The 19918-nt window shown below is 42.2% G+C and overlaps 2 protein-coding genes and 1 non-coding gene across 3 annotated transcripts; 2 read left to right on the top strand and 1 right to left on the bottom strand.

Moving 5' to 3' along the window:
- Window positions 1-1335: 1335 nt before the first annotated feature.
- Window positions 1336-9991, bottom strand: LOC119174842 (osteopetrosis-associated transmembrane protein 1). The gene is made up of 6 exons (XM_037425942.2): window positions 9522-9991; window positions 6769-6886; window positions 6579-6691; window positions 6371-6496; window positions 3350-3512; window positions 1336-1715 (listed from the first exon to the last, which is right to left on the bottom strand). Exons 1-6 carry the CDS (start codon window positions 9837-9839, stop codon window positions 1636-1638), a joined length of 918 nt encoding a protein of 305 aa, XP_037281839.2. The 5' UTR covers window positions 9840-9991; the 3' UTR covers window positions 1336-1635.
- A 226-nt stretch (window positions 9992-10217) lies between these two features.
- Window positions 10218-14319, top strand: gdl (gonadal protein gdl). The gene is made up of 5 exons (XM_037425944.2): window positions 10218-10481; window positions 10934-11094; window positions 12084-12193; window positions 13166-13237; window positions 14048-14319. The coding sequence occupies exons 1-5, from the start codon at window positions 10312-10314 to the stop codon at window positions 14192-14194; spliced, it is 660 nt and encodes a 219-aa protein (XP_037281841.2). The 5' UTR covers window positions 10218-10311; the 3' UTR covers window positions 14195-14319.
- A 2867-nt stretch (window positions 14320-17186) lies between these two features.
- Window positions 17187-17259, top strand: TRNAV-AAC (transfer RNA valine (anticodon AAC)). Its single transcript has one exon. It is a non-coding gene; the product is annotated as a tRNA-Val (tRNA).
- Window positions 17260-19918: the final 2659 nt, after the last annotated feature.

The following is a 19918-nucleotide window of genomic DNA, read 5'->3' as shown; positions in this document are numbered from 1 at the left end:
GACAAATTGCTCTTTTCTGGAGCTATTTTCCTCTTTGTCATGGAAAAAAAAAAAATTAACTACACGCAAGTGATGATACATTGAATTTCATGCATTTAAGTGGACATTTTGGATGCTGTTTTCATTTTTGCGCTGTTTTGGCACTTCCAAGCGTGCCGAGACACTTTCGAGAGTGCAGTGTGTGCCTTAGCTGTACCCAGCCAGATACTGCTAGAATCCGTGATGCAAAGGCAGTGACAGAAACTTAATGGTAGCTTAATGGTAGCATATATTACTTGGGAATACTATGAGCGCGTGACTTAACAAGCTCTACGAAAAGACAAAGGCAAAGTGTGTCATCATGCACATGTCCATTCATGCCTTATCGCAGCCCTTGTTTCGTAGCCCTGAACCACCAACTAACCAGGTTGGCCTTTCTGTAACATTACTTCAAAGTCTTGCAGGACATTTGTTCAAGAAGAGAGGTTTTTTTACTTAGTATAAACGATTGTATGCTATAACGCTATTGAATGACTATGTGAACGACCTTCCATTGGTTATATTGACCAACATTCATCTCTCTACCAATAACTGCGTTACTGTTTTAAAAGTAACTATTAATATCTTTGCTCATACCTGGGAGTTCACGTTTCAGTTAGTTTACCTTTGTTACTACACATCAAATGCATCAACATTCTTAAGAGCATGCTTGGCTAATTGTGCAGTTGACTTTGTATTGCTTCAAGAAGCAGAAATCCTGGGTTTATCAGACACTGGACAACCCTTATACTAGTGCATTCTTCAGCCGTAACTATGGCAAACCAGCAACTTTCCATCAACTCGTCCAGAATTACAACACAGCCAAAAGCCTCTCAACTGTGAAAGCTTTCTGTGTACTTCCTTCTTTACTACATTGCAAAAACTTTGTCATGCAACACTTTTGCAATTTCTGTTGCCATTATTTTATGCACAACCAACTACTCCTTTGTTCACAGTGCATATATAACTGCATTAATAATAGTAATAATAAATTAGGTGTTTTATTAAGCTTCAACAAAACATTTTTGAACATCCTAGTTATATTTGGTGAGCTTTTCTAATTAGTGATACTTCACCTTTGTTTTTTTGTTTTTTCAAAGTACCCGGATTTTCTCGTTTCAAGAATAAAGCCGGTTGTAAATCGATTGCATAAGTTTTTTTTTTTTTTTTTTCGTCCATCTTGGTTCTCAGCTGTTCTAGATGCATGCCTGACTAATCTAGACATTTGTAAGTCGATGAGTGGGATTTGTTTCTGGCTAGCATGGTGAAGAAATCCAACTTCTCTCTTCTCTGCAGAAAGTGTAACACTGCAACATCCAACATTTTCAATACATTTATTGGATTTCAAACATTCATCATTCAACATATGCGTAGAAGCAACCATAAAACAGGCACATTAAAAACTAGTAGAAAATTCATGTGCTGTAAACACACTGGGCGTTTTTTAGTGTATATGTATATTCCAACTAAAAATTCTCATCCTGCTTGAAGCGGATGCACATTTATAAATCAAGTGAATTGAAGCAATAAATACAAGCTCAATAAATGAGCATAACATTTCACCGAGGGTAAATAACAGGGACAACCCAACGATTGCGAAGACTGCAAAAATGTGCATCACGATCGCACGGCTCGTGGGGAGCAGTTGCCAGGCGATGCAGAGCCGTAACGTGATCGTCGCCTTAGCAGACGTTTAGCTGCAACGAGAAAAAATAAAAACATTTAAACAAAAATGATGAATACCAAAATTACATTAATGAATAATTGGTTTGGGTGAAATTTTTCGTGAACAAATTGTACCTGCTAACTAGTTTTTAGTGACTCCTTAAGGCTGAGCCATCATCTTAGTTATTTGGATGCACGCATTGTACACAATTAAACCAGAAAAGCCAGTTAATCTGAAAATGCTAGCTAGCATAGCATCTACACAGTTCTTTGTTACATGTGCTTCTGTTTTAGTTTAAGTGACTGCTGTGCTGCCAGAAAATAGTGAAGGTAATAGCAATGGGTCTGTATCTTCCCAGCATTTGGAGCATTCAAGCACCAATAAATGCCTAAATTACACAACTGTCTAAGCTTCACATTAAGTGACTGACATTGTATATATGCCGTTACTTTCACAGCCCTTTGTACATGTGTTTCAGTCACATTTTTACACAGTTAACCCTTTCCTTACCGTGAAATTAGGAAATTGTATTAAACTTACTAGAATTTACTTATGCTCACTTTGTACAGATTTTTTTATTCTGAATAAAATGGCACCATTCTTTGAATGCAATGGGGTTCCTTTATTTCACTAATTTTATATATATAAAAAAAATGTAACTAAAAGACTTCTTCACTGCATGGCAATACAATGAAAGCAAAGACACAAATAGCACAACATGGACAATTCTGGCTATCTCGCATCAAAAAGCAACTATGATGAACATTGTTATTGGCTCCACGAGGAGCCAATATTTATTGACAAGTACTGATGATGAGTACAATTCTTATTGGTCATTTTATCATGACATCTCGCGATGACTTCAAAGGGGGGGAAAGGGTTGGAAAGAACCTGCCAATGTTAGTTTTGCCATTGGCCTTCAACAACAAATGCCAACATTAATGCCTGTCTTATCCACTAATTACCACTATGATTAGAGAATTGCTATACTACAATAATGAAACTACTAATAAAAACTATTTGTGTCAAGAAATTATAACTTTTGCAGTGCAGATGAAACCATAACACTTATCGAGCACCGATTACAACCACTGAATTGCAACTGAAACTGGACCAATAATTCATGTACTTTATGAAAATTTGATTTCTTTGTCTTATGCAGGTGTCCCATAAACAGGCTCCATTCACATGACTGAAAGCTTCCAAGCTGTGCGACATAAAAAGCTTTTATTCAGGCAATTTCCACACGCATAGTTCCATATGAAATTGCTGTACCTGTTCTCTTCAAATTGTCAGCATGAAAAATAATGCATTCCTAGTGTATCACATGCATGTCACATGTGTCTGTAACTAAATGCCATCCAATCTGGTTCACAAACAAATATATGAGAAAGAGTGACACAATGACAAAAAAATCACTTTACACTTACAGTGAGAGCATGAAATGAGGTATTATTTGGCAACAAATCTTTGGCACATAAAACAAAAAAATTACTTTGCACCCGACAGCTGCAGTTTGGATTTAAACAAAAACTGGCACCGAATGCGAGCGTCCCTGAAATAAAATGATGCACTCCAGCGGAGCCACTTTCCGCGAGTTTGCAGCAAACAAATAAGCACCAGCAGACAGCAAGTTCATTGACAGACACAATAAAGGTGACTAACGTTGGACTAGTTCGGTGTTCAGTGGAGTGATGAGGGTGCCAGCACCAGCATAAAAGAGGACCACCAGGAGTCCCACAACTCCAGCCACGACAAACGATGGTGTGTTCTGGTAGTGGTGCACCGAGCAGAGGTGGGAACTCCATAGGAATCGAGTTGCATTCATCTGCAAAACAAGGGGCTCTGCTAGTTTTCGCTTGAACTGAACAAGGAACATTGGGAAGAGATGTCAGATGCACATTTTTTTTAGAACAACGAACACTCCCCAAAGGCTTGCTGCAATAAGGAAAGGAATATAGCTAGGCATCAGAGAAAAACTCAGATTTCAGCTTTTTCATCTCCTTGCACATTGAGCAATAATGGTGCATTTACGCTGGCGAATGACGGTAGCTGCCGTCTAAGCGGCAATTCACGGCCATCGGTGTTCACACTGACGAGCACGACCTGCTCATTAGTGCACTCAAATGTTGCACAATTGATGCCATTCACATCGGTTCATACTGCTATGTCCATGTAAAATAAACATTCATGTATACAGATGTTCTGGGCCTTTAAGTGACCACAGTCATGTAACTGAGAAATCGAGCACCAAGTTAATGCCTCGAAATAGCTCTTATTCAATCAAATTGGTTAGTCACATAACTGGACAAGTCAAGCCCTAGAACTTAAATGAGTTCTGACATGATTTTGAGACATTGCAAAAGGGACATTTTACTTTTTTTTCATATGCAGTGGACAAGTCAAGCCCTAGAGCCTAAATGAATGGTACTGACATGATTTTGAGATGTTGCAAAAGGGACATTTTAGTTTCCTTGGTATGCAGTGAATACTATCTACACACTAGAGTCAGACAACACATGAAATATTTTACTTTGATTTTAAAGTTTTCGTCACTGAGCATCAGCAAGCCAGCCCCACCACAATGAACATTAACCTGACGAGTCGAGACAGTTCCACCGAGTGCGAATTCGGCAACCTGCATGCGGTAAAAATGGTGAAAACCACTGCCAGGGTCAGTGGACGACAGTTCTCTCATTGTTCTCTACGTGGACCACGAGCAGATGACAGATCTGTCGCTAGTATGTCGCGAGTTGCTGTCACCCGGCGACATCGCACTGCGATGAAACGTCACTGAGAAACCACCCTTATGACAGGCACATGGCCAGAAAAGTTTTTTTTGGGGGAGGGGGGGGGAGGAAGGGGGCACCTCCTTGATTTCAGGTAGGACACTTCTGTGAAATGGTCACTTTTCGCTCTCTATGCCATGGCAAAAAAAAATTTCGGGGGGCCCCGCCGCGATGGTCTAGTGGCTAAGGTACTCGGCTGCAGATCTGCAGGTCGCCGGGTTCGAATCCCGGCTGCGGCGGCTGAATTTCCGATGAAGGCGGAAATGTTGTAGGCCCATGTGCTCAGATTTCGGTGCACATTAAAGAACCCGAAGTGGTCGAAATTTCCGGAGCCCTCCACTACGGTGTCTCTCATAATCATATGGTGGTTTTTTTTTTTTGGGGGGGGGGGGGGGGGCATGAGCCCAGTGTGCTACACTCTGGCTATGCCCCTGCCTCATGATATTGAGACAAGTTTTTTTTTACAGTAGCTATATAAAAATATATGCATTTCCAGGCACCATTTTTAGATATCTTGACATCAGTGTTTTTATACAGAACCACAATAAAAAAATATTGTAAAGTAAAATGGTAAAAATAGTAAAAGGCCATTGACTATAAAAACAAGTATGACTACATAACTTCATTTTAAATTTTTGCACACACACATATACACACACTCTCTCTATCCTACCAAATCTTTTGGTGTGGTTTCCTGATAATTCTTTGTAACCATATATTTGCTGAATTATGTTCAATGTGTCTCTAGGGGAGGGGAGGGGTGTAACCTAGGGTAACATTAGCTCTAATGTGGAAGACGGTGCTAGCTTGTTTTGCATGATGATATGGTAGTAGCATTAGCTTGAATGGATATACAATACAAAAACAAAACCCATATACCGTTCATTGTATAGTTGTATCACACTACTATCGCATAACATTATCTGCTAGAGTAATTCCAAGATATTCGCACCAAGCTTGGGCCATTTTAACCATGAGAAATTGCATTGCTTCCACATTTAGTTCTTGCCTACGCCTGCGTAATGCAGTTGAAGCTTGATTTAGCGGAGTACTGAGGGCACTTGAATTATTTAGTTGAATCGGAAAAGCCCTAAAATCAAGGAAGCGATTTTTCAGTTAGTTGTAACGTAGTGTAGACGGAAATCTACTCTGATCATTTGTTTGCCACTAATTCACTGCTGCACACGTGATAACACTGCAAGCGCAGCCCGAGCATGAATATCTTTGATATCCGGGTGATGCAGGCAAGGTGGACTGTTATGAGCAACTATAACAAGCTGCCATATTCAAAGACTGGGAGAATGAATGTAGTTAATTTGCGAGTATGCAGAGTAAGGAGAAGAAGGAGCAGTCTGATTCTAAATAGAAGGGAGTCCCATGGAGATGATCAGTAACATCTGTCGCAGAAACCATTAAATAACAAAAGCAACCACCATGTTACCGTGAGAGCTGTGTAAAGGACAGCAAACCACTACCGCACAGCACCATCTGATATCTAAAAGACTGTGGTGTGTGGCCTCGTTAAAATAAAGCTTGTGTCATGACTTGGTTGGCCAGATGTTTAAAACGTATAGCATTACAGCCCACATTCGAAGAAAAACTATGTGTCACAATTGGAAAGAAACTGCATTTTTATTCATTTAAATCAAGTTACGTGTCATGAAAGCTTTGTTAATTTGGGTTGATGAGAATACCAAACCTAATGCATACCCACCTGAAGGAGAATAAAAATTTCTTGGCTAGGTAGGAAAATATGTAAAATCAGGTTTGGTTAGATCAAGTTCTAACAGTATTCCCTTGTTCCCAGAAAACTAATGTGGCTTCTTGGACATGCGAGCAGTGTGAATATAAGTGAGCTTGTCCGCATACAAACTTTTGCAGTTAGAATGCTACTCACAGCATCAACCATGTCAAAACAGATGTTGCCATCTTTGCTCTTCTGGACAAGGCCGTTGTAAAAGTTGTTGAGATCCCTGTATGGCTGTTCACAGGTCACGCACAAGTCGGTCATGTTTTGGGATAGCTGCATGATTTAGCCAAAAAATTGTGCGGAAAGAAAAAGAAACATTAATGACAATGCATGAAAATGAGGCAGGTGTACTTACCGCTTCAGACTGGTTAATGCATTTGTTCATAGCATCGAGCTTTTCATTGAACATCAACGTCTCGTTTCGTACGGTATGGTTGCCTTGGCCTACCACGGGATTCTGAAAACAACCTGGCAACATTGCACAATGAGGTTATGCACCTTTAACAGTGTGCACACAAAAATTGTTGAAGAGTTTCCAGTCTCACCATCGCATGACGCACTTTTCCAAAGGTCCTGAATGTGTTTAAAGGTTTTGTCAACGATGGACACTTTCGTGGAAGAGAAAAACTGGTGCTGGCATAGCCGTGTGGCGGGATCTGTAGTCTGAAAATGAAAAAAGGTATACATTACTCTAGCTACCTTCTTCGGCTTCCTTTCTCAAAGAAGTATCGACGCTTCCTGTTGCAAATTAGTGTGGTTCATAGCAAAAAAGAAAAAAATTCTTCAGGTATTGTATTCATGAAAAGTGGGAAATGAAAAAAGGCACTGCTTTTGCACTGAAACTGCCAAACAAAGTGCTTGTCAGACAGATTGAAAAGCTTAGGCTGATTGTTAACCACTTGGCCACGGTGGTGGGTTCACACTAACTACAGAGAAACTTGCACGGATGTCGAAATGCTCTATTAAACACAAACAGATTATTTAGTTCTCTTGCCTCTGCCATATCCTTCAAATTTGTACTGCCTGCAGTCTGTAGTACTTGTACTTTAACAAGAACAAAACACAGCCAACTTACGGGATGCTTCTCTACAACATGTCAGGAGTAGATAAACTCAAGCTTCCACAGAGCATTGCACCCTCCTCAGTGAGGACTCCTAGTATTAATGAGCATTCCCTTGCTCAAATTTTTGCCAAAGCTAACAGTGTTGAAGATAGCTTTTTCCCTTAGCAGTTCTTGAATCGTACCTGTTACAGTCATTTTTCCTCAAAATATTTTACTGGTGAACTTGAACACTTACACAAAAAGAAATTTTGTAACGTATGCTCATTTTCTGCCACTTCTGAACTTGCTGCATTTTGGTGGCCACATGTGCAGTCGCCAGCAAGCTTAACATGAACACTCCGCAGCGTGACCTGAAACAGTTTGACACTAGCGTCACCTAACTTTGGGTTCTGTTGCCGAGATGTTACCCATGCATGACGACACACTATCCAAACATACAGAGGTGTTATCTTGGCAACGTCCAGCGCTTTAGAAGTCAAACTAGTCTAGGTCACGCGTCCGATCGTTCGTGTTAAGCTTGCCGATGACTGTACACCTAATTTCTCTCTAACACTGTGTTCAGTACCTTTTTCAAGGTATTTTTCTTTTTTGTGTTGAAGGGACACTAACGAGAAACACTTTTTTTTGCGTATTAGTAAAGAACAATTCTACAATCACGAAAACACTACTCTTACCACGGCACTATGCTTTGTAAGTGAGAAAACGCACAAAAAGATGGAAGGATTGATGGATTGATGTGGCTGTACCCTATAGACCGGGCGGCCGCTAACGCTGCCTAGCCGTAATACTTAGTGACGAAAAACTTGATTTATCCTTTTTTTTTAAATAGTGAAGTTAAGAACTGGCACTTTACAGTGAAGTATTTAATTTTCACTCGTGTCTTGATTGTTGCCACCAATCAGGTAACCTCCTCCCAGTTATTTCTCTCCGCTTAAGGCCTGTTTTGCCCTCCCTGTCCCTAAACCCCAGTGCTTTAAAAAACTCTGCGCCATCATCCTGAACTATAGGGTGAAGCCCTTTACAGAACATTATCAAGTGTTTGGCAATTTCCTTCTCCTCTCCGCATGCACTGCATACCGTGTCTACCCCTTCGTATTTGGCCCGTTGGCCCGATACATCCTGGTTCACAATACTCTCGTCTTAGCCTCAAGCAGTAGATAACCAACCTGAGAATTGTTAGATTCTTTCCTTAGCAATTTTTTGCTTGAAAGTTCGATAGATCTTCAGTGCCGGCTTCTTAATCATGCTTATTCTCTACATGTTGGTCTCTCTTTCCTTCACCACCTTTTTCACTGAGAGTTCTTTTTGGTTTGGCCCCCTGCTGTTTTCTAAGTATTTACTCGTCAAATTTTCCAGTTCTCTTCATCCATTTTGTATCGACATTCCTCATGTACAAATAGCTGAAAACCTTAGCCCAACACTTCTCGCCCGTTTCTTTCAATTGCTTCTCAAATTTTATTGTGCTGTTGGTTTCCCTGTCCTCGAATGATGTCCATTCCATATTTTGTACTCCCTAATTTGGTGTCTTCCCATGAGCTTCTACAGCAAGCCTACCTATTCCACGTAGCCTAATTTCTAATCTTGCTTGAACCTCTGATCTCATGCACAAGATCACATTGCCGAGCGTCAGACCAGGAACCATGACCCCTTTCTAAATTTCTCTCACAACATCGTACCTATTGTAATTCCACAGTGCCGCGTTTTCACCACCACTACATTCCTGTTACCTTTAGTCGTTCCTTTAGGTACTTGGTCCCATTTTTGGTGGAGACCCCACCTTGAGATCGCCGCACTAACACCGTGACGTCACAAAATTTGAACGCATCTACTGGGTCCTGCATAGCTTCTAATCGATAAAAATGAAACGAATTGTCATCTGTGGGTCCCATAGCCCTATAGCATACGAAGTTTCGGAAAATTTCGCCGAACCGATGTCGCAAAAATACAAACTGAAATCGGTGATGTCATGTGCGAAGATTTTGGCGCAAAATGTAAACATGAAACTCCTACCTTCACATTCTTCACTAATAATGAACTTATGACAGTGAAACATGCGAGATTAGAGTCCTCAAAGTACAGATTATCAATTTAAACGAAGTCATTAGTTCATTTTAGTGTCCTTTTAAATATGCGTATTATTATGCATGATTCACTCCTGCTTAGGCTCGTGGTATTTTGCAATAAACACACTACTATCTCCAGAGAAGAATTCTTCACAGAGTAGCAGTATCTCACGTTAGTGGTAAGCTGGTAGAAGATCCCGATGCCGTTCCCGTACATCCCGGCACAGTTCATACACATCGTGAACGGTTTGGCATTCATGAGCGCGCACAGCTCAAACAGCGCCGTCACTTCGGCAATGTTCTGCAACAGGTTCGTGCAGTTCTCCCAAGGCCGGTCATCCGTAATGTCGTCAGGGTGCACGGACGGCGCAGACACAGACTCTGTCCGCTGAGGCGTGTGGAATAGAAGCTCCGTCGCGAGGGTCCCTTTGACGAAGAGCGAAGTTGCAAGGAACACTACGACACAGGCTGTCCGTGATGAAGGCTCCATTGCGTCAGGCGACAGTTCACTAACATCCGACGTTCAAAGCTAAGCTACACATCTGCGCAGACAAGAAGACACTGACGCGGTTTACAAAACGAAGGGTCATTTTCGAAAGAACGCAAGAGTCAGATAATGCGAGAAACGCCTCTTAAGCGCTGCCATTTTGTAATGACCTCATCGAAGTCAACACAAGCCAAAACAAGCCATTACGAGAAATTGAAAAAAAAATCGCATCTGCTTTGTTGTTTTGCCTATTTGCTGGTTTACTGCGCCATAAGCGTTGTTATAATCATAATAGTGATAATAGTATAAGAATAATAGTCTACTGTTTGTACAGTTGCTACCGCGTGATCCACTTTAGCGTTTACCTCGTTGCAGTCGTCAACACTGGTACTGCTCTGTTTGTCAGTTTTGCTTCTGCTCTTCTGCTAGCCTGTGCAGTGCTTACATGAATTGAAGTCGTTTAATTAGGCCCTTAATGAACAACTACTTGACACACAGTGGACCCCTGTCCCGTGCAGGAACGTCAGCTTCCAGCGTCGGTTTAAGCAATGTGCTCCCTGATGACTTGGCCAAGAAAGAACGCCTTCAGCAGAGGCATTACGCGCTATTCAGTGAGCTCCAGCAAATGGCCAAAGATGTGCCACTGTAAGCCCGCCAGTGGCGCATTTGCAAAGATTCGCGAGTGCCTCTATTGCTTCGTCTCAATTTAGAAATGAACATCGTGGAGTAACATGTTTAGAAAGGCGTGCGATGGTTTGGCGCCTTTACGCAATGCCAGACAACTTTAGTTGCCACATCGCGCAAATGCACGCGTACCTAGCCTCTGCGTGATGTTATCCATGCATGTGTCGTGGCTTTAGACAACGTAATCCACTCACACACGCTGTCGGTCTTCTGTAAAACAGTTACGATGTAGCTTTCTTTACTACACCAACACTGAAGCTACCTAGAAACTTGACCTGCTTTTTCATCAATTGTGCCTGTGAAAAAAACTTCATAACCTTGATTTTGTTTGTTCCGGTTGTCCGTTAACATGTGTTTGTGGCGTGACTCGATATGGTGCGACGTTTTTTTTTTTCTTTCTTTAATTGCTTTAGGAATTGTCAGCAGCGGCTTCCGTATGAACTTCTATCCAGCCTCGCCAACTCTCTGCTGGACGGCACTGTCTTCGACATTGTCCGTGGCCTCAAGGACATCCAGATGATGGAAGAACAGGGCCTGATGGAGACGCGCAGGAACGTTGTGAAATCGCAAGCAGGTCAGCCAAGTACTCGTGACTTAACGTGCAAGCACTTTGTTGTGTGTTAACGTCCATTACCTCATTCCTTCTAAACTTTAGCATCCAAAGCGCACAGTAAATCCATCTCCCTGCATATTTCGAGGCAATGTCGGCACACTCTGCACTAACTACAATGTTTTGCTGGTTTCTAGTGGATGCCAACTTTCTACTTCATGAATCTACAACCACAGCTTGTGAATGAAAACTCCTGTCTGATAATGTTCATGTGTATGAGTTTGGACGTAATCAAGTGGAAAGTAGCACATTAAATGGTTCGGCATTTCCAATGGCATCTGGGATACACAGGGTCCGTTCGATTCACCTGCACCAATCGAACCAGTTCATGGCTGTGCACCAGAAGCTCAGAAATTGTGCAGCGCAAGCTCAGCAGTTGAAGCACAGCACGATACCCAAAACTAATGATGAGGTGCCAACAAGGCGCAGGCCTTAATGTGCACTGTCCAACTAACACTGACCGATGGTAAACCGACACATGTGGACAGTTTATGATGCAAACATCTGGGCAAACACGCTGCATTAGTAGAGATAGGTACAGCGACTATGCCTAAGTGCTGTGTTGTCTGCTCAGCTGCACGCACAGCTGCACCAAGCCGGCACCGTCAGTGTAGGATTTGCAGGAAAATTGTGAACAAGTGTTGCACCTCTCCTGCAGCTTTTGAAACGAATGGCATGGTTCAGATGTCGTCATTGCTGCACCGCTGAAATCAATGGCAAGGTGCTGCACCTCATGAAATGGTTCATGTGGTGCTGGTGAATCGAATGAACCCATGAAGTTCATGGCATTTTACCCCACACAGTGGCTAGACATGATAGTATTTTACTTCTAAATGTAACAACATGGCTTAGTTTGGCAACTATAGTTGAAACTAAAGTTCTGATAGATGCCATGTGAGTGATTACCCACCGTCGTCTTACGAATACACTTCTGCTTCTAACTACATTTTCAGACACCAAAATAGAGTTGATGAGACGCCAAAAGGAACAAAAGGAAGCACTCCTGTCAAGTGGAGCGCAGAACGTTGATTTCATTAACATGGCACAGGATAGAGAATTCAAGGTGCGTGTATTCCTACAAATCTATTTAGAGCACCATACAGCATTGTACAGCATTCCTGCGAGGTGTTAATATGCTAAGTACGTTCTCAGTATGTTCATCAAGGAATATTGAGGTGTTACAAAGTAAATCTAAATTTTTTTTTGACACCAGCATATAGCATAAACTGGTTGTTTCATGTAACTAGAACTAAAGCTCTAAGAAAAATTGTTATCTACCACTACTAATATAGACCAACTAAATGAGACCAATGATAAGTGGTGCTTATTAGGGTATTTATATATTGCATTTAATTGGTTACTTAGATCAAATTATATAATTTGTAAAAGAAATGTAACTTGGGGTCAAGTGCATTTCATTATGCACACATTCTGTGAGGTGACGTGTCTGTCATTTGAAGAAAGCCCCCAAAATATGAACTATCACCTCGTGACTGCACTCATGTACTACCGTACTGCAGCGCTGTCATCCATGGTTCGAGTGCAACAGCCACGTGCTCGGACCATCACCCTATCACTGAAGAAGGAGACCAGCACTTGCTTTCCCTGTGCAGCTGGCAGAAATGCTAACGCACTGTGAAGGCGATGGTCTGCCACATTGGTGTAGTGTTTACGGTGCTCAGGTGCTGACTTGATAAACGGGGGTTCAATCTCGAACACAGCAGTTGCATTTTGACGAAGATGAAATGCGAGAGGTTTATGTACTGTGCAACGTCAGTGCACATTAACGAACGCCAGACGGTCAACTCTTTCGGAGCCCTTCACTGCAGTGTGCCTCATAATAATATCTTGGTTTTGGCTCGTAAAACTCCAGATATTATCATTATTTTTTTGTTATAGTGAAACCGATGCCCAGAGCTGTGGCCGTTCGTTTTGAGACAGTCTGCCACCACTACTCTTTGTTGGTGTAATGTGTGAGACATTCTTAGCTCTCTACAGTCACGTCTGTGATAAAAAAAAAATGCCCCATGTTCAGGCGCTGGACCAGATGCACAAGGAAGAGCTCGTTCGTGTCGATATGAAGATCATCACCCAGCTGGACCAACTAGTGAGTGTGAATTTATTGCCACTCGTTCTCACAAAGCACAATTTAGACCATTTTAAATTCTCATAGTCTCGTCTCACGCAGCACTCGGTGAACAAAGGGAAGGTAAAAAATTTGTTGGTGTGGCAGAGTTCCATTAATATAGCTCAATTTAACTTAACTTTTTATATGCACACACTTGTTCATAGCTTATCGGGTGGCTTGCAAGAGCGGTGCGACTGGTTTCTAACTTCCATATGAACATACTTGTCCAGTTGTGAGCAAATAATACTCCATGCTGATTGCTGCATTATACAGAAAGCTTTTAATAACTGGCAACAGAGATATATTTATTGAATAGAAGTAGTGTTTACCGACCTACTACTCAAATGGAGTAAGGATAAGAGTTCTGCATTTGGCTACCAATGAAGCTTGTGAATTCTCTTTGCAAGAAATCCTTAGCAGTGACTTTTATGCATTTTCTTCATCATGAGTGTCATCTTCTGGTGATGATATTTTAATGATGGTTCTTCACATTGTCAGTACGACATAAAGCTGATTATATTCAAAATGTTATGCAAACTGATTGTCACCTTTGTTATCACATGGAGTTGCTACAAACTCTGCACATATAGCATTCTTCAATATCAGAGTGCTGCGTTATCAGTAAAATTTGTTCTCAGTATATGCGTGCCCTGTTTTGGCTAATGCTTCACTTCTTCATAATGGTGATTGAAGGTAATGATCCTTGACAAACATATTGTAACTGGCCATTTCAAGTAACTGACCTTTCTTCTGAAACCTCAACCGTGTGTCGACATTGTGCCTCCACAGGTCAGCGAACAGCAAGTTGTTTTGGAAAAGGCTGGTGTTCCAGGCTTCTTTGTCACTAACAGCCCCATGGAGATATCTATCCAGATGCAACTGCTGAAGTTTATCGCAAGGCTGGCTGATTCTGCTCTTTTCACATCACCTCTTTAGAATTCGTCCCAGTGGTTAGATCATTTTGGTTTTCCATAAGCGTACTTTTTTTTTTTTCAAGTTCACCTACACAATCAACAGGGAGTGCCTTTGTAAATATGATGTAATAAATGTCATTATATATATATATGCGTTATTGTGGAGATGATGCTCGGGAAGCGGCTTTGGCAGAAGTCAGCTAACACAGACTTGTCAACGAAGGCAAGAGCGGTCATTCACATATTACAATGGCATGACCAATGAGAACAGCGGCTACATTAAAGTGTGCAAGTGTATGTTATGGAATGCTTTGTGTTTTATATATAGTTGGTGGCTGAAAGCATGACAGATTCAGCTGCCAATATGAAAAGGTGCAACCGAAAAAATGAATAACAGGTGTTCTTGGTAACATTTCCGCCTACACTGAGTGGATGGGAAAACGAAAGGCGAGAGGACAAACCAAGTATGTCTATTACCAAGAATGTCTTCGAACCAACTCGCCCAACTTTCCATTCTGTTACAGAATAACAGGTGGCTGATAAACAATTCTTGATTTGTCATGGCACAAGAAATCTGAGTCCCAGGCTGACGCAGTGACATTAGCCTCAACGCTTTTTGGGCCAAGATATATAGTGCGAAAAAACACGGGTTTGAAAAGTAGAAGCGCAAGACACGTTTTCGTAGTGGTTTCTTCATTAATGCTGTTTATCTTCAGTATGAATAACGAACTAGCCCAATCGAATTCTCCTTAGCCTGTTCACACTGTGGTTGGTATCTCAATGAGCCATTTCCAATCCACTGTGGCTATGAGGCCCCTTATAAAGAAATGTCTATGTTAAGTTCACAACGTACAAATTGAAAAATTTCTAGAGAAGTAGGAGGGGGGATGCATCTGAAACCCCTAACAACCCCCCTGGCTATGCCTGTTTAGATTTGTTTTGTATCATATATGCATCACTTGTACTTTTCATTAGTTTGTGAACTGGTATTACGGTGGTCAAAAATACAGTTAATCTATGTATAATGAATGATTATGTATAAAGAAGCAAATTTATTTCTTACTGTCACCATGTTATAAATATACACCGGTGATGAAAAAAGATGTCATTTAGGTCTCTTTCTGCCATATGTGCTTCTATTATATATTTTAACTGTTACAGGTGTTTACTGCCTGGTTCTATAACTAAATTGTATTGAGTGGAGCTCGAAATGAGCCAGTATATTTCCTATTTCGAAGCATAAAGTATCCCTTACAAACAATTCATAAAACAATAGCTTCAACATAACCCCTTCACTTCATAAAACCACAATCCTTCATGAAATCTTGTTATGCCGCCTTTATTTTGACCCTCAGATTTGCAGAACTCGGCTACTGGGCTTGAGCATTGCAAGAAAGCCAGCTTCTCGCCTAGATGATGAGCAGAATAGAACCAAGCACGCAATTCTGCAACATGCCCTAAGCATCGTTTGATAACCCACACCCCAAGTACATTGTGCAGTGTACATCGGTTACCACTTTTGTGCGAATCGGTGTTGTAACTCTAGACAGTTCCTTGACCATTTGAGTTTACAACAAGCCTCTATTTTACCAATTGAGGTGCGCAGAAATTTGTCGCTGCTGTTTTTCTTGCCGTCCTTGTGCAGCATAACAGTAAGCGGTTTTACAAAGGTTAAACGTTTATTGCAAGCCATCAGACTCCCATGGGAAAATATTGTAATGTAATATCCATGTATGCCATGGAACACAAGCATGCTCCATCACTTCAGCGATCAGTCCTAACGAGCAATAAAACCTATTCACCACTTGCAGGGTCAAAAAGCACAGCTTGGAACAAACTATGAGAGGCCCTCGTACTGTGTGTACAGAAAATGTTATGAACGATTTAGAGTACTTGGTACTCAAAGGCACTAGGCCGTCCCTTTGATGACATCCAGTCCGGTTCCTTCAACTGATGTGCCTCGTACTTAGATTTCAATGCACATTAAAGAACCGCACATGGTATATCTTCCCGAAGCCCGCCACCGGGGCACGTGTCAAAACTACATCGTGATTCTGGCAGGTAAAAACCTCAAAAATTAGAAGAATAAATGTGTAGCTGCGCACGGACTTAATAAAGTCTTCGAAAACCCTGTCAAATCTTGCGAGTTTTAGTTAACGTTTAGGAAAAGGAGGAAGCTACTTGGTTTGCACACACTACTGGCTACAGTTGGGTCAAAAAGATAAAAACACTGCCGCATGCCTGACATGAGTTGAATATCCTGCATTCATGAAGAAAGCAGCAAACGAGTTCCCACTGCCAACTGAATTGTCCGAAGGCGTACCCTCGATCCCTAGTGGTGTCTTTTCGTGCGACAGCTCCACTGTGAAGACAAGCAGCCTGGGACATACCCCCACCATCAGCTCTCTACCGCATAGGGGGGCCAAGCCTCTTAAAATCACAGGTGCCTCTGGGTAAATGAAGGGTTCGACATCCCTTTACGGGGCGGGTCGGGCTGGCGTGCCACTTTTCTTGGCACCGAAGGGAAAGCTACGGCGATGGAGCTTCTGCACATGTCTTGGCGCGCGTCTCGTAACGCTATGGAAAGTGACGGGGGCGCACCACAGAACGGCGCACCATCAGCGTTTTATGTAGACGCAGGCGCCGCTTAGCCTTTGGGGTGCACGTAAAACGACGGGACTCTCTCACGCGTTCATGAACGCGAAGTCACAACCACTAAACTAAAGAAATTACGAATTTCTTAATGGTGTGAGTGGCGTCCTGTCACGAACAGCTGCACGTAGAAAATAAAGGATGAATTTTTATGTTGAAAATCATTAATTGGCAGTAGGACTCGCGGAATTTAGCTCTGAAGCCTTCGTTACAATGCCAAGAAAAGCTGTCGCCGAGCGTAGGTGATACTCTGATACAATTGTGGAAAACGGCGCTGCAATAATGTACAACTGCCGCAAAAAGAAAAACATAGCAATTGATCGAAGTACAACTACTTACCTGAAAACCTTGGCATCCATGCGGTGCTTGTGGTGTAGTGGTTATCACATCCGCCTAACACGCGGAAGGTCCCAGGTTCGATCCCTGGCAGGCACAGCTTTTTTTTTTCTCTTTTCTTTTATAAATATATTCTGGAAAATTTTTCCTGGAGTGCCAAATATTGTTAGCTTGTATCGCATGACCTTTGTATGTGGCAGACCTCTTGCTCAACAGACAGTAACGACCGCGTAACGATTTCTGTTTAACTCCCAGTTATTACTGTAAAAAAAAGAAGTCGCTAAGAAAATGTAATAAATTGCAACCATAATGGCTATTTATTGAGCAATACATTGCGTGCGGTACTGCCAGTACTGCTCTGTATAGGTTTAGTATGTATTTCAGCAAAGTTTGTGTGAAATCTTGGAGACAATTCACGAGACCTTATTTATTGGCTAGCTGGTTTATGTAATCATTTGCTAAAGATAGTGCACCAAATAATTTATGGTGTAATCAAATTATAGGGTGGTAATGGTTTTGTCCATCATGCGTCGGTCAAAAAGCGAAGCCTTCGAGATTGGCACGTGTTGGCGCAGCAAGTCTCAAAAGTCATGATTGTGCTCAGTTTCGCATGGTTTCCACCGCTCGAGATGCGGCGCTGCAATCGTAACGTCAAAACACGGAGGATGCGTCAAAAGATGGCTCACGTGATCCCACCCCGTTTTATGATTGCAACGCGTTATTTAACCACGATCGACTGGCGTTTCCCTCGCGGAACAGCGTTGTATTGCTCTCACTTCATCTAAGCGAACCCGTGCACGAGCTGGGAAAGTGCACTCGATGTTATCGGCGGCATTGTACTTTACTGCTCCGTGCCACAGTGCAATACGTACGCGACCTTTTTGATTTCGGAGAGGGCACCCACTTGGCATGGTAATTTTTGTCTCTCTGTGGCATGACAAAAAAAAAAAAAAACGTTCGGAGGTCACACGGGCCTGGTGTGGCACCCCCTGGCTACGCCCCTGCGTCTGGGCGCTTATTGTGGCGGGAAATATAAATTCTGCGCCGCTACGGGTGATTGTAACAAGCGCCGACCATTCGGTAGAACAAAACGATGTTAGGTTAATAAAGCTTTGTTAACAAGGCCCCTCAAACAGGCCCGAAACGTCGTTTTGGTTTAACTATTGGTCAGCGCTTGTTATTTCCCGCCATGATTTTTCCCGACCAGACGGGTTTCCTTCCAACCCTGGACTTCATTTCGACTATAATGTGATTGAGTGCCTGTGAGTAAAGCCCCGGAATAAAATACTCGTGATATAGTTACTGTGCATGCTACCTGTGTGTGCTACCTTTGGTAGAGTTATTGTATATGCTACAATTAGTTAGCATATGCGGCAACTGTATATCTGTAAGTGGGCAACCCCAGGTGGTCTAAATTTCCGGAGCCCTCCACTACGGCGTCTCTCATAATCATATGGTGGGTTTGGGACGTTAAACCTCACATATCAATCAATACCTGTAAGTGGGCTCCAGCGCGCCTGCCGGTGGCGCAACAGGCGTCGGCAGCAGTGTTCGTTTGCCGAAAATGAGCATGTTTCTTCCACGATGGATGGATGAATGCTATAAGCGTCCCCTTTATAACGAGGCGGTGACATGTGTGCCACCAGGCTCACAAAAAAAAAATGAAATCTTTCTTTTTATGTTGGCCTAATGTCTTATCTACTTCGAATAAGTCGATCTTATTATAACAAAAAAAAAGTTATGTTCCATCTTTGCCTCTTGAAGCAAAGTGGCCTCATTTTCCCACTATTTCTGTCCTTTATCTCAACTTTTCTGCCACCAATACTCTAACCTTCTCTTACTTGCTTATATTGCGGGCGTGTTCAGCTTTCCATGTTTGTCCCTGGAACCCAAAGCCTCATGTAGGCTTGTACCCACACGTATACCTGAGTGGATATCGCCGCATTCAATCAGAACGTGTTCCATCAAAATTTCCTTTCAACGGCAGTATTGAAAAGGCGCCGCCTTGCGCCCGATGCCGTGCCATGGAGAAAATTGTTGTTTCTTCCTTTGAATGGTCCACGTGCTGAGCGTCGCCGAAGCCCGCTTAGCGGTCAGTAATATAGTGTTGCTTATTTTTTATTGTCTAATCAACTACGGAAGTCCCGCTTATCAAACAGTGTATACTCATATGCAGTGTGTGCACATCGCTTCGATTGCATATATTATTTCCGTTTCTTTTTTCTGTGGCACGGTTATTGATGCGCTATCAATGATTAGTAAACGCTGAAGACTCTTTTCAATTTTTTTTATGTATCATCCAAGCTGCCCCTCGCAGCGTGGCTGAATGCGTTCGAATGGCGCACAGTGTGGTTTCTATCATAGCCTAGACCTATAAGGACCGCAATTCTCGATTGCGATTGGTTCCTTCATTCACGTTTCAGAATAAAGTGAATCGTCAAAACATTTCACCCCGATCAGGCTCGATTAGGCACCGTGGTCCAAACCGCAGAAAACATGCACAATGTGAAGCAATATAAAGGTATTGAAACCGTGCCGCAGACAAACGTGGGCTCGTTTAAAATGTTATCTATAAAGCTACAGAGTGACAAAGAAAAAGCCCGTATGACCCATCTTAAACTCGCGATACGACTTAGAAGTGTGGCAGCTTGGGCTAGTTGGTATGACATGACGATAGTTATAGCGCGAGAACAGAACGACGACAAAGAGCCAACGTGTCCTTCTTGTCTCTTTGTCGTCGTTCTGTTCTGGCGCTACA

This window comes from Rhipicephalus microplus, chromosome 5 (assembly GCF_043290135.1).
Source record: "Rhipicephalus microplus isolate Deutch F79 chromosome 5, USDA_Rmic, whole genome shotgun sequence".
NCBI classification, from domain to species: domain Eukaryota; kingdom Metazoa; phylum Arthropoda; class Arachnida; order Ixodida; family Ixodidae; genus Rhipicephalus; species Rhipicephalus microplus.
This window is presented reverse-complemented; position numbering and strand designations above follow the sequence as displayed.